At 47.8% G+C, this 26,424-nt stretch overlaps 1 protein-coding gene across 1 annotated transcript in view; it reads left to right on the top strand.

Annotated features, from left to right (window-relative positions):
* Positions 1-24,714, top strand: part of CALCR (calcitonin receptor) — a 140,128-nt gene extending 115,414 nt beyond the window's left edge. The window contains exons 8-14 of the mRNA XM_020978576.2: positions 1,754-1,880; positions 11,918-12,071; positions 13,505-13,565; positions 13,651-13,717; positions 14,215-14,433; positions 16,120-16,161; positions 21,855-24,714. Of these exons, the coding sequence (XP_020834235.1) occupies positions 1,754-1,880; positions 11,918-12,071; positions 13,505-13,565; positions 13,651-13,717; positions 14,215-14,433; positions 16,120-16,161; positions 21,855-22,079 (895 nt within the window). The 3' untranslated portion in view covers positions 22,080-24,714. The remainder of the gene's footprint in view (positions 1-1,753; positions 1,881-11,917; positions 12,072-13,504; positions 13,566-13,650; positions 13,718-14,214; positions 14,434-16,119; positions 16,162-21,854) is intronic.
* The last annotated feature ends 1,710 nt before the right edge of the window (positions 24,715-26,424 follow it).

Below are 26,424 nucleotides of genomic sequence, written 5' to 3' on the forward strand. Positions count from 1 at the left end.
GGTCCTCTTCTGCCCTAACAGAAACAGCTCTTCCCAGTCAGAGGCCAGACGGGGCATTCACACCTCCACCATTGCCCCTGGGGGGTGGGGCCACCCCCTCTACACTTTGCACCTTTCCTGTCACACCTCAACTGGACCTGAAGCAAGAAAGGAGGAAAGAAGGACTTAGCAGAACTCCCTAAATGTGCATTCCCAACATTACAGAGTGCTCTTCTTCAGAATCCTGTTTCTCGCCACCAAGTGTCTGACAATCTTGGCCAGCTCAAGTCCCAGTGGTGTTCTGTTCTGGCCCCACACCAGCTGTCTCTGTCTTGTCTGGGCTGGGTGCCAGGTCAAAGTCTCAAGCTGCCTACAACCAATGGGCTTGGCAGGGCAAGACTCCTGGGGGTTAGGTTCTTCCCGAATGAGCTTGCAGCCTCACTGTGGGGATGACAGACCCAGGCTTGAGGCGGGCCCTGCTTATTTTTAGGGCAGCTAGAAGAGAATAGTGGTTAGAGCTCTGGGCTTGGAGCCAAAATCTGAATGTGAATCCTGCCTTAGACACTAACTCTGAAACCCCAAGGCAACTCTCCTAATCCCACACAGACTCAGTTTCCTTATCTGTAAAGCCAACATCATAATAGTGAAACCTCTGAGAATTTCTGAGGTCAAGGGAGGGAGGGAGACACTCCCCATTGCTGGTGGCTTTACCTAAATAAAATCTCCCATCCAAATGGATGAAGTGTCTCTGGTCTTAAGGAAGATGGATCCCTCCACTTTGGACCTCAGACTATTTAGCATCCAGGCCCCTTTTCTCTTGGGATGTGAACCCTCAGAAGGCCCCGCCTCAAACATGTGTGTGCACTTGTATGTGCGCATGCATACACACACCTAGATCATATAAAGCTCACATAATCTATAATGGCTATACATCTGGCCTTTTTTTTTCCCTATTAGAGAGGTTCCATTTCTGGAATGTAGCCTGTAATTAGAGAGAACTCAGGCTATCACACTATACATAGATATGCCCAATGACACAGAAGGTGTGCCTGCACACACACACACACACACACACACACACACTCAGGAAGGGAGTGCTGGCTGGCAAAAATGAACTGCCCTCATGCTCTGGGGACTTCTTTATTCAAGTTACCTTCCTGATTTATTTCATGGATATTTATTTCATTAAATTCATGTTTTGTTTCTTTACCAAGCAGGGTTGGGGTTCAGAGCTTGAACTGTTCATGTGCTTTTTAATTTTTTTTTGGTGAGGCAATCGGGGTTAAATGACTTGCCCAAAGTCACATAGCTAGTGAATATTATGTGTCTGAGGCCAAATTTGCACTCAGGTCCTCCTGACTGCAGGGCTGGTGCTTTATCCACTACGCCATCTAGCTGCCCCCTATTCATGTGCGTTTCAGCACGGCATCAGAGCTTTTTGATGGAGAGCGGGAGAGGTTCAATCCTCGGACTCTATGGACCCTCAACCACAGACTTGGGAAAGGGGCAGGACACGTCTTGTATTCATTCTTCCCCAGGACTACACAGTCAATGAAAAAGCTGTGTCTTAAATCTGGCTCTGCTGCTTCCCAAAGCTGGATTCTTTCCTTCTCAGCACCCTCTGTTGTTCAGATTTCATCATCAGAACTGGGAAGCTCCATGAGGAGCCCGTGGAGAACAGTGGCCCCAGATGTCTGCAGATGAGGTGAGGGCCAGGATGCGCTGACTTCAGCACACAGACGCTAACTCAACCCCCATGCTGTCTGTCTTTCAGGAACCTCAGCTGCCAGAGGATCACACTGCATAAGAACCTGTTCTTCTCTTACGTCCTGAACTCTCTGTTCACAATTGTCCACCTGATTGCAGTGGTGCCCAACACTGACCTTGTGAAAAGAGACCCCGTAAGCATTGCATGTTCCTGAATTTACTTTGTAAGAGGTTGCTGTGAACAGGTCTTAGACCTGAGCCTGAGGGGATGGAGAATGCTTCAGCAAATGGAAGCTTTTAAACCCTGCCAAGCCCTGCCCTATTAAGACTTTCCCAATGTACCATCAGGGGTACCCTCTCTCATACAACTCTGCCTGAGAAGCTACCCCAGATCCAAGAAATTCTAGGAGTCCACATTTGCTCAAAACCATTGTGTAGAAGCCCCTACCAGCGTGTTTATATTTATACATCAGTACTAGGATAAAATTGATTCAAAGCAAAGGCATTTCACGAACTGGCACAGAGGGAAATTGTCAAAAGAGCATTTTCTCATCGACCTTGGACACACTCTCCCATACAGTCACACACCATTAGTAGGAAGAGGGGAAGCACCTAGAAAATACATGTTGAGAGACGTCCATTTAGAGAACATGCATGGCCAGGGTGTAATTGGGGAGGGAACATCACGGGCTCTATGTTGGAGGGTCACGGACATTTTCTGGTGATGTCATTGAATTGCTTACTCCATCCAGGTATCGTCTGCTAGATGTTCATCCACTGGTCTTTAATCCCTTCTCCCATTCATGTTTTTGTACCTCTGGGTCTTTTCTTGCTATTAATAACTTCCAGGAGCAGCTAGATGGCACAGTGGATAGAGAACCAGCCCTGGATTCAGGAAGAACTGAGTTCAAATCCGGCCTTAGACACTTGACATTTACTAGCTGTGTGACCCTGGGCAAATCACTTCACCCCATTGCCTCGCAAAAAAAAAAAAAGGCTATTAATAACTTCCTTGGAGCATAATCTGTAGTTGAAAGGATGTGAACAACTTAATACCTTTTTTTCATAACTGTACATTTGTATTTATTACAGTGTCTGCACCATAGAAAGTGCTTAACAAATGGTTGTTGACTAACTGGGGAAAAAAAGGAGTAAAGGACCTTAGATAGGATTGAAAGCATTTATCTAAAACCAAGAGCTGGCTTTGTCTGCAGGGGGGAACCTCTCCATAATATCAGGCTGAAGTAAAAACAAACAAACAAAGACCCTCCATTCTTTTTGAACACAGTGAGAGCAAGGCTGAAGGCACTAGCCTCGAAGTCTTCCGTGAAGTTCTCTTCAGCTATCTGCAGATGGCCCAGAGGACAGCTGGGCTAAGTCAGAGTTTCACCCAGCAGTGAGTTGGCCCACCTGTCTTCCCACAGTGCCTCCCGTGCTAGATTTGTAGTCGTTTCCAGCTTTGCAATTTTCATGTGAATGAGTCCATGTGTATCCCTGTGAAGACACTGGATAATTTTTCACACGGTTGTTGATAATTTGACTGTTGATAGTTGATATTTCTTCTTTTGAAAGCTTCCTAGTTTGGGGTCAGGATTACTGGAGAAAGACTCTTGCTCTTACAGATTTGTGTTAATCCTCTATAGGGTTTTTATTTCAGACCTTTATTAGAGAAACTACATGCAAATATTTTACCATCTATAGGGTTTTTTTTTCATTTAATTTACTTATGGTGATTTGATTTGTGCAAATGCTTATAAATTAGATAGAGGGAATTGATTTTACCTTTTATAATTGCTTCTACCCTGTATTTTTTTTAAATCTTCCCCTACTTATGGGTAATAATAAAATAATAATATCTACCATTCTTTTATAAGAATTTTGTTGTGGTAGCATTTTATGGATTGTTTATCCATTTGAAAGTTATGCTGGTATACGGAGAAAGGCGATGGTGTCAGACTTGTACATAAGGATGCCTGCAGGTCACATACTGACAGTTTTAAAATGTGATATTTTCTGTACTTTCATTTCTTTTGTGGAATAAACATTTCCCTCTAGGGAGGGCACTGGGGAGGGCTGCAGGTCTCGGCTGCCTCTGGAGTAAGAGGCTGATCTCAAGCTCTTTTCCGCTCAAGTGCTTCCCCCTTTCCCAGATGTTGCTGTCAAATGGGGTGTTTGTGTCTCTTGGAGTTTGTGCCCTTGGGTTTACCAAATCCTGGCTTGTTGTAGTGTCCGTGTCTAGGCCTTGCTTCTCTAATCTAGTTCAATAATTTCCTCAGCTGTTGTTTATCCAGTACAAGAAAATGTGGGTAATTACTGATTGGTAATAGAGCTGATGTCTGCCAAGTCAAATTCCATTCCTACTTTTTTCCATTATTTCACTTGATATTCTTGACCTTTTATTCCTCCATATCTGAAGGGGTTTTGTGGTTGTATTTACTACCACAACAAGAATACACATTTACTATGTGCCTGACACGATGCCAAGCACTGGGGATGCAAATACAACCTGAAGGAAAGACAGTCCCTTTCCTCAAGGAGCTTATATTCTAGGGAGGAAAGGGGAGGGAGGAAGGTTCAGTGGGGAGGGGCAGGGAGCAAGGCAGCCAGCGAGGTTGGGGCGATGGTAGAGAAAGTCTGGAGAGCAGCCAGAGGGGAATGACACCAGTCTCTTCTAGCTTAATAGGTTATTGTCAAATGTTTGGGGAATTTTGTGGATTTAAGGGGAATTCCCTTTCTATCTTTTCTCTGTTTGCAATGTACAGAAAGCTGACGACGTTGTAGATTTCTTTTGTATCCTGGGACTTTACTGGAGCTATTCACGGTCTCAGGAGGGGGTGGAGTTGGTGATTCTCTGGAATTCTCAGGCTGAATGTTCACTCAGCCATCTGCAGATACCTAAAGAGAACTTTGCATCTTCTAGGCCAACACTTGCTCCTTCGTTTCTCTTGCTTGTCTCACTGCTCTATTCAGCCTTGCTATCACTGTGTTCAAAAAGAATGGAGAGCACAGATTCTTTTTTTTTTTTTTGCTTCAGCCTGATATTATGGAGAGGCTTCTTCTGTTTCTCCATTGCAAACAAAGCCAGCTCTTCGTTTTAGATAAATGCATTCGATCATATCTAAGGTCCTTTACTCCTTTTTTTTTCCAGTTAGTCAACAACCATGTATTAAGCACTTTCTATGGTGCAGACACTGTAATAAATACAAAGAATACAGAGAGGGCAAAAAAAAAGGTCCCTGCCCCCCAAGGAGTTCACTAGTGTTTGCAGTTCTCAACAGATATTAATCTTCAATATTGGAGAGCAAGAAATCAGACTTCCTAGGAGTTTCCAAAATCATATTATTTTATTTTTTTATAATATTTTATTTACATGTTTTTAAATAATAATGAGTGACCATAATAATAAATAATGAATCATTTTTCTATGGCAGGGTTATAATGAAAATTTCAGAGAGTTTCTGAAAATATTTAATAATAAATGCATGACTTATTATTATGAGTCACTATATTGTGACAATGATTTAAAACATCTGGCAATTAGCTGACTGATTTCCTTTATTTTTCATAAAACACTTCCAAGATCCTTCATACTCTTTATTCACTGTTATGGATGTCTAAACAGTGTTTAATAAGAAATATTAATTTTAATCATATTTGTAAAAAATTGTAACCTATGACAAATAATCAAATAGTAGAAAATGCTAGGAATGATTACTGGATGGAATAAGTAAGCCCTCTCTGTTGGTGAGTCATTCTTGCAAACAAAATAAATATTAATAAGTATACGTGGATATTATACTTTATACAAATCCTATGAATAGTGCTCCAAGAAGTAACAGGTTTTGGAAGCAAAATAAGTCCTAAAGTTAGCCATTTTAACATACGATTCTGCGTAGCATTGTTCACCTTACTGGGAGATGTGAAGTTGGATTATATGAATCCTCTATATATCACTATTTCCCGCTTTTGCTTTTGACTTAATGTCAGTGGATTCTTTCAAATCAGCAATGTTTATTGTTAACCTTCAATTCTCACAGGAGAGTTATCCAATTTCCTGACATTTTTTTTCAGTGGGATTTGGGAGTTAGGAAAACATATAAATTTCCTAAGAAATACCAGGAAGAAATTCTTTCATGGAAACACTAAAGCTCACATTATGATGGGGGAGATAACTATACAGGATTGATGACATGTCATCTCACAGGGAAGGGATCCATGGAGTAAGAGGAGTGAGAAACTCTTCCTGAGGAAGGTGGGATTTTATTTAGTCTCAAAGTAATTCAAAGGCAGAAGCAAGAAGGGAAAGGATTCTAGCCAAAAGAGACAGTCAGAGACAAAGCAGGTAGTTAGGAGACAGAATATCATGTTCAAGAATGTGCGGAGCAGTAAGATACAAGAAACTGGAAAGGGGGGAAGAAGCCAGCTTGTGAAGGCTTTAAAAGTCAGACAGAGGAATCTCACTGGGTCCTGGCAGTACTAGGGAGTCAATGGAGTTTTTGAGGAGCATACTGACATGCTCAGATTTAGAAAGATCACTTTGGCAGCTGAGTGGAGGGTGGACTGGATTTGATACAAATGAGTATTGACTGTTGTCATCCCTTTTCTGTATCTATTGATATAGTTGTGTGATTTCCATTCTTGTCAGTAACGATTATTGTATTGCTTTCTTAAATATTTCAAACATTTACAACCGGAAGGAACATTAGAAGTTATCTAATATAAACTCTACATTTTACACAAGAAAACTGAGGCCCAGCAAAGTTGACTGACTTTCTCAAGGTTATACAAGTAGCAATCTTGGATTTGAAATATGTTCTCTCATCAAGAATGTTCTCATGGAGCACTCTTTCTACTGTTCCACAGTCAGTATTGGGCATTCTTGATTATTGAATTACAAAGGTAATGTGTTCATAATAAATATTTTTAACATGTAGCCACATCCTTTTGCTAATGACTTATTTACTACTTTAGTATCAATATTCATTAGTAATATTAGTCTAAAGATTTCTTTCTCTGTTCTACCACTACCAAGTTTGTGCATCAGGATTATATTTGTCTCAGAAAAGGAGTTTGATAAAGTGCTTCTTTCTCTATTTCTATGAGCAGTTTATGTTACATAGGGATTAGTGGCTCTTTAAGTGTTTAATTGAATTCATTTGTAAATGCATCTGGACAAGGAGATTTTTTCTTTGGGAATTCATCTATAACTTCCTTGATTTCATTTTCTGAGAAGGATCATTTAGATTCTTTTCCCTCTTTTTATTAATTTGAGGTTTTGTACTTTTCTATTCATTCAACAAACATTATTAGCTTAATAGCACCTACTGTATTTAAGGTACAAACAAAGACAATAAAAGTCATGGCCCCCAGGGAGGATTCAATCTGCTAGCAGGATTCTCCTACACAGATAAGAAATACAAAGTACATACCAAGTAACACAAAGTAACTATGTGAGGGCTAGAACTCTACTAACAGGAGAAAGAAAGGCCCCACACAGAGATGGCCCTTGAGCTGAGGTTCAGGAGCCTAAGGTGAGGCAGGGCTGTGCTCCAGGCCTGAAGGAGGACCATACACTTGCAGACCAGCTGGACTGAAACAGCAAGTGTGGTAAGGGAAGCCGTATGAAACAAGACCAGAAGGGCAGGGGGGAATGAGACTCAGATGGAGGATCTGCCGTTCATCCTGGGGCAGTAGGAGCCACTGAGGAATTTTGAACAGAGTCAGATCTCTGTTTTGGTCCTATCAGTTTGGCATCTGTGTGAAAGGAGAACTGGACACGCTAAAGATGACCTAGAAGGCTGCCAAAATGGTCCAATGAGGACACGAACTATTGGAAGAGTGGGATGAATGGACAGAAGGGGATGGATATGAGCAATATGGTGGACAGCGGATTAACAAGACTTGGCAACTGGGAAGATGTAGGGGTTGAGAGAGGGAAGAGTCAAGGCTGAGACCTGGTTTATAGGAGGATGGAGGCACCACAAACAGAAATGGGTAAGTCTAGAGAATGGATGGATTTGGAGGGAAATGAGTATAATTCTGGCTTTCCCCCCAAATATTTATGCATTTCATTTAGGTTTTCAGATGTGTTATGGTTTAATATAATTGTCATAGTCATGTCTAATAATTTTCTCTAGTTCCTCCCTATTTGCTGTGAGGACTACTTTCTTGTTATTGGGAAATCAATCTTTTAGTTTTCCTCCTCTTTTTACCAAATTAGCTAATGGTTTGCTTATTTTGTAGATCTTTAATAACAAACAGCTATTTATCTTGTTTATCAGTACCGTAGAGTTTTTGTTTGCAATTTTTTATTCCTCTTTTGATTTCTCTCAAAATTTTCTACTTTTGTGCATGTTTTGGTATTATTGATGAGAGAGAGAGAGAGAGAGAGAGAGAGAGAGAGAGAGAGAGAGAGAGAGAGAGAGAGAGAGAGAGGAGAGAAGAGAGAACATTTATACACGTATTAAATATTTACTGTGTGCCAGGCACAATGCTAAGAACTGAGGACACAAAACATTCTCTGCTCTCAAGGAGGTTATGTAAGGGAAGCCAAAACATGAAGGAGAGCTGTAAGGGATGGGGAGGGTGAAGGGCACTAGCGCAGGAATTCACGGTATGTAGTGGAGAGGCAGGGGAGCCTGTACAGCAACGTGAGCAGGGAGTGAAGTAAGTAGCCTGACTAAGGCTCCTCAGGAAACAGTGATCTCAGTCAAGGACTCACCTATCAGGAGAGTAAGCCCTAGGGCACAGTCACCTGGAAGGGGGCAAGTTCATTAATTCATTTATTAAATTGCCTGTTAAATGATTAGATTCCACCCCCTCCCCCCAATATGTGTTCAGAAATATATAATTTCCTCCAAGAATGGCTTTGGCTTCATTCCATAAATTTTGGTCTGTTATCTCATTGTTCTCATTCTCTTTAAGATAATGATAATTTGTTGTTTCTATGATTTGTTCCTTAACCCATTCATTTTCATGATGTCATTATTTAATTACCATTGGGCACATTCCATTTGTTCTTATCACTCGGGATGATCACAATTGTGTGTTTTGGCATACAAAGAGCAACTTTAATATTTCTGCCTTTCCACCATATTTATGAATTACCTACGAAATGCTGAAAATAAGTGTGTACTTTAGGAATGCCGTTCAATAATCACCAGAAGCCAATCACATATAGTTTGCCCAAAATGTTACTCTTAGCCCTCATTTTCTTCTTTTTGTGTCATTTTTGAGCAGACTAATTCTTGGGAAGCTTCTCTAGATCTCACCTAAGCTATTTCCTTTACCAGTTCTGCCTGCTGTGCTTGTTGCTCTCCTCTGAGGCCAAGCAGAATCAGCCCTCTCTCTCTTCCAAAACTCTTCCAAAACTTGAATACAGTTAAACTTCCCTATTTTGTCCAACTGATATTTGCGCAGCCTGAACTTGAGACCCTCCACCATTTGGCTGCTCTTTTCTGGGTGCTCTACAGCTTATCAATATTCTTCCTAAACTGGCATCTCCAAAACTGAAACCAAGACTCAAGGACAAAAGACAATGGAGTTATCACCTCCCAAGTCTTAAGACCCTATGAACCTCTTGCCCAACATCGCTTTTGCTTTCCCAGTGTTCAATTCTTATTGAGTTTCCAGGTCCCTAAAGACCTCAAACCTTTTCTAGGTGATTGGCATGCTCTACTTAGGAAGTTGGCATTTTGGAACTTGAACAATGATGATGCCGATGATGACAATGATGACCAACAATGATGATGATGACAATGATGATGACAACAACGATTATGATGACGATCATGATGATGCCGATGATGACGACGATGATGAAGATCACAATGATGATGATGATGAAGATGATGACGATGACGACGATGATAATGCCAACAATGACAACAATGATGATGACAATGATGATGATGATGACAATGATAATGACAATGACAATAATGATGATGCTGATGACAACAATGATGATGATGATGACGATGATGACTACAACTACAACAACTGACATCTATGCAACAGTTAGAGTGCTTTGAGTTTTATCTCATTTAAGTCATGTTATATAGGTAGAAAGTGTCTATGCATAGAGCAGCTAGGTGGCAGCATAATGTATAGAGTATTGAGTCTGGAGTCAGGAAGACTCATCTTCCTGAGTTCAAATCTGGCCTCAGACATTTACTAGTTGTGTAACCCTGGGCAAGTCACTTAACCTTTTTTGCCTCAGTTTCCTCATCTGTAAAATGAACTGAAGAATTAAATGGCAAACTTCTCCAGTATCTTTGCCATAAAAAAAAGCCAAATGGAGTCATGAAGAGTCAGACACGACTCCCTGTCCATACATAGTCTACAAGCCTTTAGTCTCTCTCATTTCTTGCTCCTGGACCACCTTTTCCAAAATATTTTTATACTCTTTCTAGTACCCACCTTGGTATTGACATTAGAGTATTAAAATATGTGTTTTTCTAATTCCTAGTAGATTTCTCTCTACTTCCTTCTCCTCCTTTGTAGTAAGCATTGGCACATCATAGACAACTGCTTTCAAGATGGTCTTTTTGCAGTACTAATGATGAGCCCTGCAATAGATGACCCAGGGCCCCATAAAGTGCTGTTTCTTGTCATCTTTTGGGACACAATGAAGTCAGTTCTGCCAACTCTTTTCTTTGCCTCTGTGAGAAAATCCCATGAGCCATCCTTCCACTGAGAATTTCAAGATGAATGCCACTCAGTTCCTCTGGCAACAAGTATGACTTTATGGTCATTGGACAAGAATCCCACACTTAAGACACCAACAGCTGAGTTGATAGTTATAGATGGTCTAAAGACTGTGTGGTTGTTAGTGTGCCCATTTTCTACCACATGACCACTGTGGCTGAAGAAGAAGACAGAGCCTCACAGGACTGAGGGCCCTTTTGCATTCTGCCTCATGGGCTGCTAGGACCAAAGAATTCACCCCAAAGTGGCCAGTCTGCTGGTGGTAGATATTTCTGTATTGACTAGGCTAGTCCTGGAAGATAAAGTTGAGCAATTGTGGGGCCTATCCTGGGAGGCTATCCAATATGGCAGACCCTTCTAGGGCTTATGCTGGCTGGCATAGCCTTGGAACTCAAATGCCAAGTCTGTTGACATTGCACAGAGGCCTCCAGGTCAATAAATGACTGACTACAAAGAGCCAGGGGATGAACTCCAAGCCAGCACATGAATGGAGGCCATGAAGCACCTCTCACCTTTCAAACACCAATGTGGAAATTATATCACTCCCAAGGAAAGTTCCCACAAAGGTATCAGTGAAGGCAGAGGAAAGTAGCCAAAGTGCTTGACTCCCTGGCCCCCAAAGCACCTGTCCCAGGTACAGGAAACTCACCCCTGTCCTGTTGCTTCTTACAAAGGAAGCATCATGTGCTGAGTGAAGTGAGCAGAACCAGGAGAACATCGTACACAGTAACAACTACGTTATATGATGACTAACTTCAATAGACTTAACCCTTCTCAGCAATACAAGGATCTAAGACATCTCCAAAGGCCTCATGATGGAAAATACTATCCACATCCAGAGAAAGAACCATGGAGTCTGAATGCAGATTGAAGCAGACTATTTGCTCTTTTTTTCTTCTGTTGTGTTTCCTCTTTCTGGTGGTTCCTCCTATTGGTTCTAATTCTTCCTTACAACATCACCAATGTGAAAATATGTTTAATAGGAATGTATATATAGAGCCTATATCAGATTGTGTATCACCTTGGGGGGGGGGAAGAAAAATTCAAAGCTCAAAAGCTTATGGAAGTGACGGTTGATAATTCCAAATAAATTAATTTTTTTAAAAAAAAGAAGCATTGTGGCATTTCACTCTACTGCAGGAGCACAATGAACAAGCATTCTAGGAAAGAATGCACCTTTGTCACTAACCCAAATAACCAGTAAGAGCATGCTATAGCTCATACAATCGATCAGGAGCCTATGGCCCCTCTGTGTGGTCGGCAGGGCTCTCCACAGGTACATCTGGACCTGAGTGATATGGGACCTCCCCTTCTCCCAGATTCGTTCCATGTTCTAGGCCCCTAGCAGCCGGTCTGCTTGCATGGAACATCAGGCATGTTGGGAGACCCATCTCGTCTTGGCTGGCCTGAGTCATAGCTCCATCCCTGGCAGAGGCCACCTCCAGAGGGTGAAGAAGGGGGTGCCCAGGGGCAGGGGCCGCCAGGTCTCCAGCTGAACACTCTCCTTTTCCTGCCCCTCTAGGTGAGCTGCAAGGTCCTACAGTTCTTCCACCAGTATATGATGGGATGCAATTACTTCTGGATGCTGTGTGAAGGCATCTACCTGCACACTCTCATTGTAGTGGCTGTGTTTGCTGAGGAGCACAGGCTGCACTGGTACTACCTTCTGGGCTGGGGTATGTATGGCTACCTCCCCTGGGTCTTCTGACAGATCAGTCTCCTGAGGCCTGGGCAAGTACACAGAGCTGAGCACAGTGGAGACGTCGTGGGGGGGGGGGAGATGCTTCTAAAAAGGACACACATTCAAAGCAGTAAACAGACAGAAAACACCCCCTCTCTTAAACATGTGGTAGGAGACAAATAGCCACATTCCACCATGGAAAATACTTCTCACCTAATATCCTCAGCTAGTGAGAAGCAGCATGGGACGGAGACAAACTCTGTATTGGAGTCCGAGTGCCTGTGTTCGAATCCCAGCTCTGCCCTCTACTCTCGGTGCGACTTCATCTCTACAAGCCTGTCACATAAGGCACGGTAGTAGATGACTTCCGAGGTACTTTCCATCTTGGTGGAAGGCACTCCTTCACTCTCTGCTTCAAAACTCAGCTGAAGCCCCACTTTTCAGGATCCCTCCAGATGCTCCTGCCCTCCCCTCAAAATTCCCTTATTTTTATTTTGAAAGGAGAGGGAGAGAGAATGACAGAGAGAGACAGAGAGAGAAAAAGAGGAAGGGAAACAGGGGGAAGAACAAGACCAAAGACAGAAATGTAGATACAGAGATTGGAGAGAGGGATGGAGAAAGAGGAGGAGGAATAAGAAGAGGAGGAGGAGAAGAAAGTGGACAGAGAGCTGGACTGCAAGCCAGAGAGTCCTGGGTCCATATCATGCCTCTGACACATACTGATCGTGTGACCCCCAAACAAGTCACTTAACCTCTTACGTGTCCCAGGCAGCTTTCTAAGACCAGAATTTTCAGAGATGGCACCAACCCACCTTCATAGGAGTTTCCTCACCTGGGAAGTCCTAAAGCAATGAAGCCAAAGGTCCAGTTCCCATACATACATACATACATACATAATAACTAATAATAACTATTATTCCCATTTTACAGATGAGGAAATGGGGGCCAAAGGAATCTAAGTGAAGTACTTGCCCAGGGTCACACAGCTAGGAAGGGTCTGTGGCCAAATTCAAACTAGAGTCTTCCTGACTGAAAGCCCAGTGTTCTGTCCCTACTACACTCTGTCTTGTTGTCTCCTCTGACAGAACAGAGACTCCCCAAGGGCAGGAAGGGTCCCATTTGTCTTATGTCCAGGGGCTAGCCCTTTGCCTCATACAGAATAAGCATTTAAGGACTTGTGAGTTGACTGATTAAATCTCCGATCTATACTAGATGCTGAGGCTTCTGATGGCTGTTTTCCATAGGCTTACATTCTATTGGGTGGGTGGGTGGGGGGATATTATGGGGAAGGGAACTAACACCACGTGTGCATGGATGGTGAGGGTCCATACAGTGAAAGACATCTTTGAATCCCCACGTGTGCAGAAGGGCCTTCAGGCAGGGGAACAGCAAACAGCTGCTGTTACCTTGGGTCCTCTTCTCTTCCAGGTTTCCCTCTGATACCAGCCTGCATTCATGCTGTTTCCAGAACCAAGTTCTTCAATGACAAGTAAGAGCCCATTGACCTAGACCCTTCTTCACTGCGGCCTCCTCCCGGCCCAGACGCCCAGACTGACCTTGTGCTTCCTTCGCAGCTGCTGGATGAGTGTGGACACCCACCTGCTGTACATCATACACGCGCCCATCATGGCAGCGCTGCTGGTGAGCCCAGCTTGCCTGTGTTCATTAGCATCACGCAGAGTCCCCCTCCAGCCAGGAGACGATTCCTGGGTGGTGGAAGCAGCCCAAGGCTCCCCTTCCCCAGGCATGTCCCCTAGGGCCCTCTAGATTTGACCTCCACCAGTGGAGGGAGGCAGGCCCGAGCAGGCTTGTGAAGTCCAACTCTGAGGCGTGGCTGGTCTGCTCTTTCCACACCTCCCCACGGGGAAAGTGTGAGCCCCAGGGGCCCGGAGAAGGGGAAAGACCAGAGACTCCCTGGAGGGCACCTGAGCCTGGGGCAGGTGGTTCGAATGAGAGAGCATTCCTAAAGCGCCTGGGGAGTAAACCGAGGAAGGCAGCGGTTAGGTGACAGGTCGGAAGGGCCCGAGCTCGGATTCGCACTCTCCCTCCCTCGGGGGCTCCGGCAGTGGCAGGGGAGGGCTGGGAAAGGGGCGCGCATGCCCGGCTGCTCCCGCTGAGCCCCGGACCGCACGCTCCAGGTGAATTTCTTCTTCCTGCTCAACATCGGGCGAGTGCTGGTGACCAAGCTCCGCGACACCCACCGCGCCGAGTCCAACATGTACATGAAGGCCGTGCGGGCCGCGCTGATCCTCGTGCCCCTGCTGGGCATCCAGTTCGTCGTCATCCCCTGGCGGCCCGAGAGCAAGCTGGCCGGAGAGGTGTACGACTACGTTATGCACGTGCTCATGCACTACCAGGTAGGGACGCCCCCGGCCTGGCCTCCGAGGGCTGCTCTCAGGGCCCTCCGCGGCCCTCCCGGCGTCCTGCAGGGGAGCCAGTGAGAGCGTGGAGCCTGCCGACAGCAGCCACTCCAGGCCGCAGCGTTTCGTTAGGCAGCAAAGACTCTGTTAGGTTGGGGGAGGGGGAGTTAATTGGTTGTTTCAGAACTGATGAAACGGAATGAATGCAAGGCACGTGCTCAGCCCAATACAAGTTCCAATATTCCAGAAATGATAGAGCTTGAGTGGCTGCACAGTCCGGAGAAAAGAGTTCTTGACCCCGGAGTAGGAGGGCGCACTTACGAGCACTTTAAAGTCTGCCAAGCACGGATTTACTTATCTGCTTGATCCTCCATCCAAGCTGTTGTGACTGTGGGCAAGTCATCAACCCTTTACCAGAACAAACAAAACAAAAGGGGGAGGGGACAGCTAGGTGGCCCAGTGGATAGAGCACTGGCCTTGGAATGCAGAGGACCTGAGTTCAAATGCGCCCTCAGACATTTGACACTTACTACTGTGTGACCCTGGGCAAGTCACTTAACCCCTGATTGCCTCCCCCCAAAAACAAGCAAGTCTTTACCAGCCCCAGTAATTCAGCTCTGAACCCTGCCTGGAAGCAGCCCCTTAGAGATCAACCCCAAATCACAGAATCTGAGAGGTGGCCCAAACTTGGGAGGCCATCTGGTGCCAGCCCAGGAGGAGCTAGAATGAATACACATACACACACAGTCTCATACATACTCTCACACACACACTCGTAATCATACACACACTTGGTCTCACTCACATTCTTACACACGCACTCACTCATAATCATATACACAGTCTCACACACACTCCTACACACATACTCATAATCATACACACACACTCATAATCACACAGTCTCACACACTCTTACACTCATAATCACACACACAGAGTCTCATACACAGTCTTACACACACACTCATAATCATATACATACACTCAAGGTCTCACATTCACATTCATAATCATATACATATATACATACTTTCTCTCTCTCTCTCTCTCTCTCTCTCTCTCTCTCTCTCTCTCTCTCTCTCTCTCTCACACACACACACACACACACAGAGAATATACCCAACAAATGATTATCCAACCTTTGCTTCAAGCCCTCCGAGAAAGAAACCCATGACTTCCAACAGCTTTGCTGGAAGGAAGCTTTGAGGTTTTTTGTTTTTATTTTTGTTTTTTTTTTTCTGACTGTGAGCCCCAGTGGGCCTGCATGGCTTCCCTGAATTGCTCCTGGGTCTGCCCTTTGGAGTGGAGCAGAACAAGACTAATTCTCCCCTTCCTTCACTTCCCCCTGAGCCTCCTCTTCTCTGTACTGACCAAACCCAGCTCTTTTGCCATCGTGGTCCTCCAGGGGCTTTCCAGGTTATCACTACCCCATTTAATAAAAATCCAGACACTGTTAGAATTAGAAGGTACATAGATGGAGAATCTCTCTCACTTTGCAGTTGAGGAAACTGAGGCCAGAAGAGGTCAACAGACTCAAGGACACACAGCTAGTTAATGCCAGGGCCAGGGCCTTCATCCCTCTGAGTACAGTGGCCTGCTACTTAAAAACAACACAATGACCCAGCAATCACTGACACCCCATTTCTTGCCTTTTTTCTTTCCTGTCGTTTTTGTGTTCAGGGCTTGCTTGTGGCTACCATTTTCTGCTTCTTCAATGGAGAGGTGAGCATTTCCTGGCGATTCCCTGGCTCTTGGCCTGAGGCCTTAAAAAATTCAATTCAATTCAGCAAACAGTGAGGAAGCACTTCCTCTGTGCCTGGCACTGTGCTGGGCATGGGATGCAGAGACAAAAAGGAGATGTTCCTGCCCTCCAGAAGTTTGCGTTCTACTGGGGGACATGATATGTAAAGCAGATAGGTAAATCTAAGGTAATTCAAGGAGAGCTAGTGGTCGGGCCTTGGTGGGGAAAGGGAGGAAGAGACAGTGACTCAGGGAAGAATGAGGGAAGGAAGAGGCCTGATCTAAGCCTTGAAAGAAAAGAAGGGTTCTGACAGGCCAAGGAGAGGAGAGGGTGCGTTTAAGGCATAGGAGAGCAGCTCATGGAACACCAAGCAGCTTACTCTGTCTGGAAGAGAAGGTATGAGAAGGGGAAAATGTGAAATAAGGCTGGAGATGGGGGCGGGGCAGGGGCTTTAAAAGCAAATAGAGGCTGTGCTTGATCCTAGGAGCAATAGGGAAGAGCTCATTGAGCTGGGGAGTGACACAGTCAAAGCCGTGCCTTAGGACTACGCAGCTGGAGTCCTCCTGAGCTCCTCTCTGGCAAAATCAGGACTGCAGCAGCTCCAGACAGTGATCCGCCAGCCCAGGGGTGGGAAACCTGCAGCCTCCAGGCCACGTGTGGCCCTCTCAGATCCGCAAGTGCAGCCCTTTCACTGAATCCAAACTTCAAAGGGAGGCACTTGAGGACCTAGAAGACCACTTGTGGCCTCGAGGCTGCAGGTTGGCCACCCCTGCGCCAGCCTATCAGCTCAGCACTGGGGGGGTGGGGGACCAACAGTCAGTCACCTGGTCAACAGCCCCTCCTCCTCCTGCCTCCCACATGGTGCTGAGCCAGTCAGAGGGATGCTGCAGGCAGAGTTTATCTGGATTTCAGCAAATCCTTTGGCAAACGGCTAAGTGGCGTCCTGGATAGAGTGCAGGGCCTGGAGTCAGGAGGACCTGAGTTCAAATGTGACCTCACGCCCTGGCTGATGGGTGGTCACAACCTAACACAGGCTTTGCGGAGGGTGGGGAAAGGAGCCTCGCCATCCATCCATGTGCTGGGGCTTCTGCACGGAAACCCTTAACTGGGGTTAAGCCCCTCGTGAAATGAATCCCTTATCACTCCGCCTGCACGGGGAAGGAAGATGCATTGCAGCTCCCAGAGCTGGGCCCTGAGGCCAGGGCGCTAAAGCAGCGGGGGGCAGCTGTCACCCCTCAGCACCAGAAGCTGCGCAGACCCCAGAGTCGCATCGCACCAACAAGCGAACTGGCCTGAGGAGCCACACCCACACACAGCCTCCACTTCTTCCCCTCTCTTCGGAGTCTCTCCTAACATCCCCAACCTGCCTGTCTCCCAAGCTCACTACCTCGGTGGCTGCTAGGGGGCACCACAGAGCCTGGGCCAGGAATCAGAAAGACTGCCTCAGTTTCCTCAACCATAAAATGGGGATAGTAATCCTACCTCCCAGGATTGTTGTGAGGATCTAACGAGATCCTCTTTATTTGTGATGGGCTTCTCACAATGCCTGGCACACTGCTCGTTCTCTATCCCAATTGTCAGAGTCCCAGCAATTCACCCTTCACAACACCTCTGGCATTGACCTGCCTTTCACCCATAATGCCCCTCATTGCCTCTTCATTGGACTTAACGGAGCTGACTCTGAGGGCCGAGGACCTGAGTTCAAATACTGCCTCGGTGGCCACAGGAAAGTCGTTTGGGCTTCAGTTTTCCCCTTTGTAAAACCCGGGGCTTGGAGCCACTGGCCTCCAAGGGCCTTTCATAGACCCCACGATCCCATTTCCACGGCAGAAAAACAAAACTCTACAAGAACCTAAGAGCTGGCCACTTTGCTTCCTTGTTCATCACAGCCAGGTGGTACCAGACGTTTCCTCTCCTTCCTCCGAACCCTCTGAAACCTGCTCTCCCAGAACCCAGGGTGCGCCGGCCTCCTCTCCTCTGCCCTTGCCGCCTCTGAACGGGAGGGCCCAGCTGGGGCCCGGCTGAGCTCTGGCTGACTCCCTTTGGCTGCTCTCCTGGCGCCGGGAAGTAGTTTAGTTTGGGGTGGGCGGAGAAGGCGCAGCAGCCCCTTGGCTGCTCAGGCGCTCTGCACATTCCTCCTTTGCTTCCTCTTCCCGTCCAGGTGTCTGTAGCAGACACCGGTGGTGATGTCCTTCTCCCTCTGCCTGCCTTGGCCTTCATCCCGACACTATCCAGGGGCCTTCATTGCTCTGCTGCCCTGACTTCCCGTGAGAGTCTCTTTAATGTACAAGGTTTCCCGCTCCCCACCTCTGCCCATCCTGTTTCCTCTGAATACAGCGTTCCCTTTCCAAATGAGAGAGAGACCTGGGAGGTCGGCCTCATCTCCTTTCCTTAGCATCTCTACTGTATTCCAGTCTTGTGCTAGGCACCTGCTGTGTGCAAGCCACTGGGCGTTTAAAGAGAACAAAACCAGTCACAGTGTTATCGTGGAAGAATCTTAAAAGGGAGAGCACAGGAATAACCAGGGGATGAGGACAGCCTCCTCAAGGGAGGGACCCAGGAACCAAGCCCTGAGGGAAGCCGAGGACTCCAAGAGGTGAGGAGGAGGGAGGAGTTGGAGGAGGAGAAGAGGAAGAGAGGAGGAGGAGAGGAGGAGGAGGAGAGGAGGAGGAGAAAGAAAAAGTGCATTCCAGGCCTGAGTGGAGGTACTGAGGCAAGAGATGAGTGCCAAGTTTGGGGAACAGAAAGCAAGCCAAGAGCAAAGGGCCATCTTGACTGTCCCTGACTGTCCTGACTCTTCCCTTGTGTCACCCTCATCCATGCCACAATGCAGGGCCTTGGGGAACATGCTTCACAGCACAATGCCAAGCACAAGACAGAGAGAGAAAATGAACTGGAGGGTCCTGGAAGCCCAAGGCAGTGTGCCAACACCATCACCATTTATCATCATCATAGCTGGCTTTATGAGACCCTTGAAGGCTTGAAGGCTTTGACTAGATTACCTTGTTTGACCCTCACAACAGCCCTGGAAGGGAGGTGCTATTACCCCCATTTTTGCAGAGGAGGAAACTGAGCATGAGAGAAGTCAAATGGCTGCCTCAGGGTCCCACTGCTACTAAGTGTCTAAGGCAGGATTTGAACTCAGGTCTTATGACTCCAAGCCCAACCCTCTCTCCCCTGCACCACCCATCTGTCTATAATATATTATGACAGAAGACATGAAAAACTAATGCTTAATGCACACCCACTCTGACTTCCTCTTTGGGAGAAATCCCCATGTTATTTGTAGGGCATGTTTCTTTCTATGGTTCTAAAATCCCCCAGATGAGCAAAATTCCTCCCCAAGATTCATTATCTCCAATTTCTTTCCTCTGGGAATAGAGGTACTGCAGACGACCCCCACTGCCGCTTGGCTGGGAGGCTCCCTTCCAGCCCACAGTGGTCTGTGGAGGCCAGGAGATGCCCAGAGCATAGAACATCCCACCTCTGATAACAATGTTCCTGTGAGAAGAGGGAATGCTGGTCTCCCCTGGGGTCAAGTTAAACAGGCTGGGCAGGCTGGCTGAATCCTGGATGAGACCCACCATCATCACTGCCCTCCCCTGCCCCCAAAGAACAGGAGGGAATCCTCCAGGGTCCAGAACTCATGTCCTAAGCTCATCACGTGGATCCTCAACCACCAAGGAGAAGAACCTGCAAAGTGACTGCCAGGACAATGTTGGCTGCCACCAGGACTGCCCTCTTGGCCATTCTCAAGTCCTGTCCAACCCCCCTCCCTTCAGGTCTAAAGCCCAGCTCCCTTCAGAAATGCAGCAGAGTGACCTTGGAAGCTTCCCTGAGCAGCCTCACTGAGTGAGGGCAAAAGAAGATGTGGCCAGCTGTCCACCCACCCCCTGGGGCCCCTGTCTCTGGTATTTCCACCCTGCCTCCACAGGCCCTCGGCCCTCCTGGCTACAGACCTCTCAGCAACTTCAGGAAAGATATGCAGAGATCAACTGGAAGGACTGGCAATGTCATAGGATGGAGGTTTGGAGGAAGAGTGGGGAAGGGTCACCTAGTTTTTGCAGGACTATGTCATGAAGAGGGATTAAGCTTTGTTCTGTTTTGCCTTTGAGGCAGACCTCAGAGCAATGGATGGAAGTCACTCACAGAGTCAGACTGTGGCTCAACAAATGTCAGGGAATGGGCTACCTGAGAAGGCAGTGAGCTTCCCAACCTAGGGAGTATTCAAGTTGAGGCCAGATGGCCACATGTCAGGGACTGCTGTTCAAGGACCAAATGTCCTTTAAAGTCCCTTCTAGTGCTGAGATTCTGTTTTGTTCTAAGACTCCAGGCACTGAGTTCTCTTCAAGCCTACTCTGAGCCTACTCTGTGCTGGGAGAGGCTGATATCAACTGTCAGCATGACCTTAGGCAGTCATGGGACTTCTCAAGGTGCTGGGCTGCACTGGCAGAAAGCTTTCCTCAAATACTAGTGAAATCATAGGTATGGACCCAGACCTCCCAGATGTACCAGGCCCCATCTTTGGTTCTGGGTAAACATGCCCCGTTTCTACCCTTGAAGGGTTGACAGACCCCTGGGGGACAGGGAGGATGTAGCATGTGTACCCACACAAATGAATGCTAGGGAGGGGGGCAGGGCAGGTAGCGGGATCCTTGGAGTCCACCGAGGAGGGACTGGGGGCCAGTCTCCATCCCTGGAGGGTGGCACCTGAGGTAAGTCTTGGAGGGACAGATGGGCTTCCGTGGTGGTAGCTGGAGTCTCTCCCCCCCCGGCCCCACGGATGTCTCCATGTAGGCTGCACAGCAAGAGAACAGGGAACAGTGCCAGCCCGGTTATCAGTGATGGGAAATGAGGCTGCAAGTGGAACCCAGAGCAAGGCTGTGCAGGGCCCTGAATGCCAGGCTAGTTCAGGAGAGCACCCATGTTCATTCTCTTCCACTGTATTCTCACTCTGAAGAGCTACTTTGGAAATGCTGAAGCTCATCTTCCCTAAGAAAATACAGGATGATTTTTTAACCCAAAGGACTTCCCCTAAGGCCCTCGAGGTCTGGCTCTAGCATGGGATGAGGTGGACCACTTACAAGCTGCATGGCCTGAAATAAGCTGCCCCAATTCCCCAAGCCTGGGTTTCTACATCAGGCAGGCCATCATTGCTGCTGCTGCTGTCACCGGCCTCTCTGCAGTGCTGTGTGTGTTGTGCATACTAATAATGTCTAACACTCACGTGTCACTCGACCATCTGTGACTCCCCATCCCCAGGGACACTGGATCCCAGGTGCAGCTCGGCCAACCCCACAATCATGGGTTGGGCTGAGGCCATGCAGCTCCACAAGGTACACACTTACAGTTCCTTGAAGAGCATCCATTTCCTCCCTTGAACTCGTGCCTTGAGACTTGCTTCCTGGTATTAGCTGTAAGATTCAGGGAACCCAGAGCCACTCCATTCACCTACTCAGGGCTAGAGTCGAGGCAGCAGCAAACCACCGGCCTCTGGGCCCGAAGGCTGACAGCCATACATTGGCTCCTCCTTGAAGCAGTGACTTGGCCCTAGGAGCTCAGGGCATCTGTTCCTTTCACTTCTATCCTCCTCCCCGAAAAGGCTTTACAAGGTGGAGAGGGGGCTCAGAGGGGCTCCTCAATGACACTAACCTCAACCCTTCTCCTTTTCCAGGTCCAAGGAGCATTGAAGAGACAATGGGCACAGTATAAGATTCAGTGGGGCCAGCGGCGGAGGGAGCGCTGCTCCACCCGCTCCACCTCCTACACGGCCACCTCGCTCACAGAGGTCCCTGTTTACCTTTACTCTCCCGACTCCCACAATGAACAACTCAACGGGAAGTTTGCCATGGAGGATTCCGAAATCACCGCTCTGAGGTCTAGAGAGGTATCCGCTTGATTGGCTGGCAAAGGAGGTGTGGTGGGTCATTTTGGTGTCTTCTTTTGTCCTCTTCCTGGCAGACTCTGGAGATTCCTTCTCCAGGAAGCAAGTTTAGCGGCTATGTGAAGAATATTTCAATTGACTTGCAGATGCAAGTCCTGCCCAGAGTGAGTATCTGGGGAGAGTTAGCATGTTTGAATGCACACACACAGCAGTGTTTATGACTTCTCCCATCATTAATCCAGGACCTAGAACAATCCTGTCACAGCTACAGGAACAAAGCCCACAGAAAGTACAGAAAAGTGAGGGGTTTGGGAGACAGGGTGCGCACTCGTCTTCCATCCTGAGTCACATTCATACGTCACCCCTGAAGAATGGCTCTCTCTTCTCATGGCTCTCTGCTTGGAGGCTTCAGACCACAAACTTTCTGGGAACATAATGTTGGTTTCCCAGCTAAACAGGTCCAGTCTTCTGGGCTGTTGGTATTTGTGGGGTGTCATCCTGATAGCATGCCATCTAATGCTAGGCAACATCTTCTGGGCTGATTCATTCAAACATGAGCTACATATGCAAGTTTGGAATCAAAGACTTTCCTGGCAAGTAAATGCCAGGTTGGAGCAAATGAGCAGGATTTGGCTCAGGTCATTGGACTGGTGCATTTTTAACCCCTTTCTAAAAATGCCTCCAGAGATGCCGCCGTCCATGAAAAGTTGGGCCTCCAGGATCCATGCCCACCTTATGGACAGCTCCTGAGGCATGGTGGGAGACTGTGTCCAGACCTGCAGCTTGCCTTGAATGGAGGGGCGTCCAACCTCCATGCCTGCTTTGTGGATAACTCCCAAGGAACCGTGCACAGAGCTGCCATTTTCAGGAATGAATGGCCCTCCAAGCTCTATGCTCGCTTTGCAGATGGCTCCCCAGGCATGGCAAGGTACTGCACCCAGAGCTACAGCCTTCCCTGAATGGATAGGCCTTCATGCTCACCTTGTAGACAACTTCCCAGGTCTAGTGGAGGATTTTGCCCAGAGCCACCTTCTATCAACAGATGGGTCCTGAGGATCTATATTTGCTTTGTGGTGAGGGGCTGTGCCCAGAGCTGCCATCTTCTATGAATAAATGGACCTCCAGCAGCAACGTTTGCCTTGTGAACAACTTCCCAGATGAAGTGGAGGACTTTGCCCAAAGCTGCCATGTTCCATCAGTGGATGGAACTATGGATCCATGCCTGCCTTGCGGTGAGGGACTGTGTCCAGAACTGCCACCTTCCATGAATGAATATTCCTCTACACTCATTGCTCTCCAACCCTGCCTCGTGTACAGCTCCCCAGGTGCAGTGGAGGACCAGAGGTAGTATGCTCCAATGGAGGGTATTAATTGTCCCTCCCCCCTTTAACAGCGGTTGGTTTTTCCAACTCTCCTAAACACCAGGGTTTGGAAGACAAAGGGAAGTTTGGGTGTCTGAGCCATTTAAAGTGATCTCCATCTAGCAGAACACCCTCTGTCTGACTTCCCTATGACTGACAGATCAGAGGCCCAGTGGGAGTCTTCATGGGCTTTGTCCATGCTTAAGGCAAGTTTCTGAGAGAAGACTTCTCTAGGTAGATTCAGCACTGGACAGCTCCCACTGGGCATAAACCCAAGCAGGCTAGAAATATTATTCTAGCTTTTGCCTGCCCAGCTATTCACACACAGGGACGAGTTACCCTCCCTACTAAGCTCAAGACATGTTGGTTGATGCTTAGAGGAAACGAAGAGTTTGCTGATACTCATGTATTTCAGGGTTAAAACTCACTGGGTCTCTCCAATCCTTAACTAACCAACGTGAGCTGGAGCAGGACCAGCCAGTGTCCCGAAGGAGCAGGGGCATCAATAGGGCTGGGAAGGAATCAGCGAATCCAACATGGCCCCTAGTGATCTGATCACTGTTTAATGGTCATGCTGAGGGACTCCGAGGGCCAGGCTGCATGGAACTCCACCACTTCTCTGGTTTCCACACTTGGCTGTTTCATTCACACCATCTTTGAGGACAGAGTTAGTGGAGCTGAGACTGAGCGCAATTAGGGTTACCCCTGCCTGGGTTTCCCTCACTGGATGCAGGGCAGTACAAGAATATTCTCAGGCCCTAGGGTTTTGTGTGGCGCTGGGTGTCACCCCCACTTTGTTAGTCACTTTGGGAGATGGGGGCCCAAGCCTGCTTCAATGTATGCTGATGCTGTGACATGTGCCTGAACACTGGATGCTCCTGGTACTTTTAGCAGGACTGAAAAGCTGGCCCTTGTGGCCACCTGGGAAAACAGGACACCTAAGAAAGGTGACCGGTGCAACAGGGACAGTGAGTACTCTGCGTACTGTTTACAAATCCTGCTCCCTGCCCATAGTTGGACAATCCAGGCCTCTGTGTCCACGGGAAGGGATTCCACCCTCACTCCCTCGTCTCATCTCTCACTCCTCTCATTGGCCAATTTTCCCAGTGGGAGTTTTTCCTGCATGGGGCAAAGGGTGAAAGTATGTCATCTCTTAGGTACCACATCCTCCTCAACCCCAATTATTGCTTGTGTCCAGAAGCCATATGTTTGTGATCATGCCTGAGCTTCAGTTATTCCTGTGTTATTCCTGGGCTTTATGTGTGCCAGATAAAGCAAACATAAGACAATCTTCTGGCCTGTGATGTCTGATACATCCACAGAACACTGAGCCAGGGGACTTGTCCTCTCTGGGACAGGTATCCCTGCAAAGTCACTGAGACAGCTATGTCAACTTTTCACCTAACCCTTGGGGGTGGGGGAGAAAGGGGCTAAGAATGGGCAGAAAGTGGGCAGCTGGTTACAGTTAGTCAGAATTGGGGTGACTGGCCCTTGATGTAGAAGCCCATACTGCCAGCATGCTTCCACCCAAAGGCATCAAATGGGATTAATGGGGCTAAAACAGGAATTAAGGTAGCCTATCACTGGGGGCTGCAGGTGATCTGTGGGCTCCTCAGGACTGAATGGTAGCACCAAAAAAAGGCTAGAAGAGGCATGTGGACACTCCTGCCACGTTCCCCACCTCCCATGCTCATGCACGTATATACATAAGCACAGGACTGTAATGGTGCTCTCTTCCCACCCATCACTTACTGATCCCGTAACTTTGGGTAAATCACTTCTCCTAGGCTCCATTTACTCATTTGCAAATTGGGATAATCACCCTTATGCTAAGGCCTGGGTGGAGTGAGGATTCTGGATGAAAGGTGGAATGGCCTCAGAGTTGATGGCATCACTAATTCATGAAGGGATGTGGAGGGGGGTGAGTCATGGAAGGCAAGCAGCCCCCAGACAAGACCAAAGACGGGCCCCAGAGTCACAGATGCAAGAACCGCAAGGGACCCCAGTGGCCAGCTCATCCAACTTAAGTGAACACCCGCGAGAATACCGAGGTTGTCCACCTCTGCTTGAAGACCTCCACAGGCAGGGAGCTCACTCCCCTTCTGAATGCTCTAGTCTTTAGGGAATGTCTACTGACAATGGGGCCTTGTTAGCCTCTTAGCCAGTTCTACTCTGCTCTTGGGCAGGATGGAGCTGGGCCAACCCCTCCTCCACAGGACGCCCCCTCTTCTCTGGGCTTTGAAGCATCCCCTTCAACAGATCCTCAAAGGCCAAGGACTCTCGAGGCCCTTCCCTCGCCTGCCTGCTCTCCCACGCATCAATGGCCTTCACCCATGGCAGCTCCCCAGACTGAACTCAACTCCCCCAGAGGAGGTCTGACAAGGGCAGAGGCTGTGTGTGCCTCTCAAAGCAGCCCGAGATGGAGCCACCTATCACTTGCCACCACATCCATTACGCTGATGACCTATTGGGCTTGCGATGTTTCCCAGAGTGAGCTCCCCTGGCATGCCCCCATCCAGCCTCCTGTGCCAGGCGTGGCTTTCCAGGTTGACTTACCATGCCTGCCCCCTGCCCCACTTTCCTCCCTCAGCTCCTCAGCTCTCAGCACCACGAAGAATCCCTGTTCACAACCTCGCCGCCTTCTTGTGCTTTCTACACCTGCCTGGCTCCCAGATCAGGTCCTGCCCACTATGCCACACCCCACCCCTCCCCCCCCGCCCCGACCTCAGCCTCTAGTTCTTAAAACCAGGCAGAGGAGAGCACCACAGCAAGAATGAAGGGGAGAAGCCTTACGAGGGAGCCAGGCTACCTGGGCTCTGCCCCTGGCTCCCCGTGGCTCTCCTCACCTCTAAAAAGGGTGGAATGCCCTGCCTTTCCTGATGGTTGGAGCTGTTTCGAGGATGAGGGAAGCCCAGGGAGCAGCAGGCCATTGGTGTGGGGCTCTGGGAAAGACGTTTGGGGCCCAGGCCACTGACTATCTTCTGGCACTTCCCAGGACT

The sequence above is a fragment of the Phascolarctos cinereus genome, unplaced genomic scaffold (genome assembly GCF_003287225.1).
Source record: "Phascolarctos cinereus isolate Bilbo 61053 unplaced genomic scaffold, phaCin_HiC Scaffold_4;HRSCAF=312, whole genome shotgun sequence".
Classification (NCBI taxonomy): Eukaryota; Metazoa; Chordata; class Mammalia; order Diprotodontia; family Phascolarctidae; genus Phascolarctos; species Phascolarctos cinereus.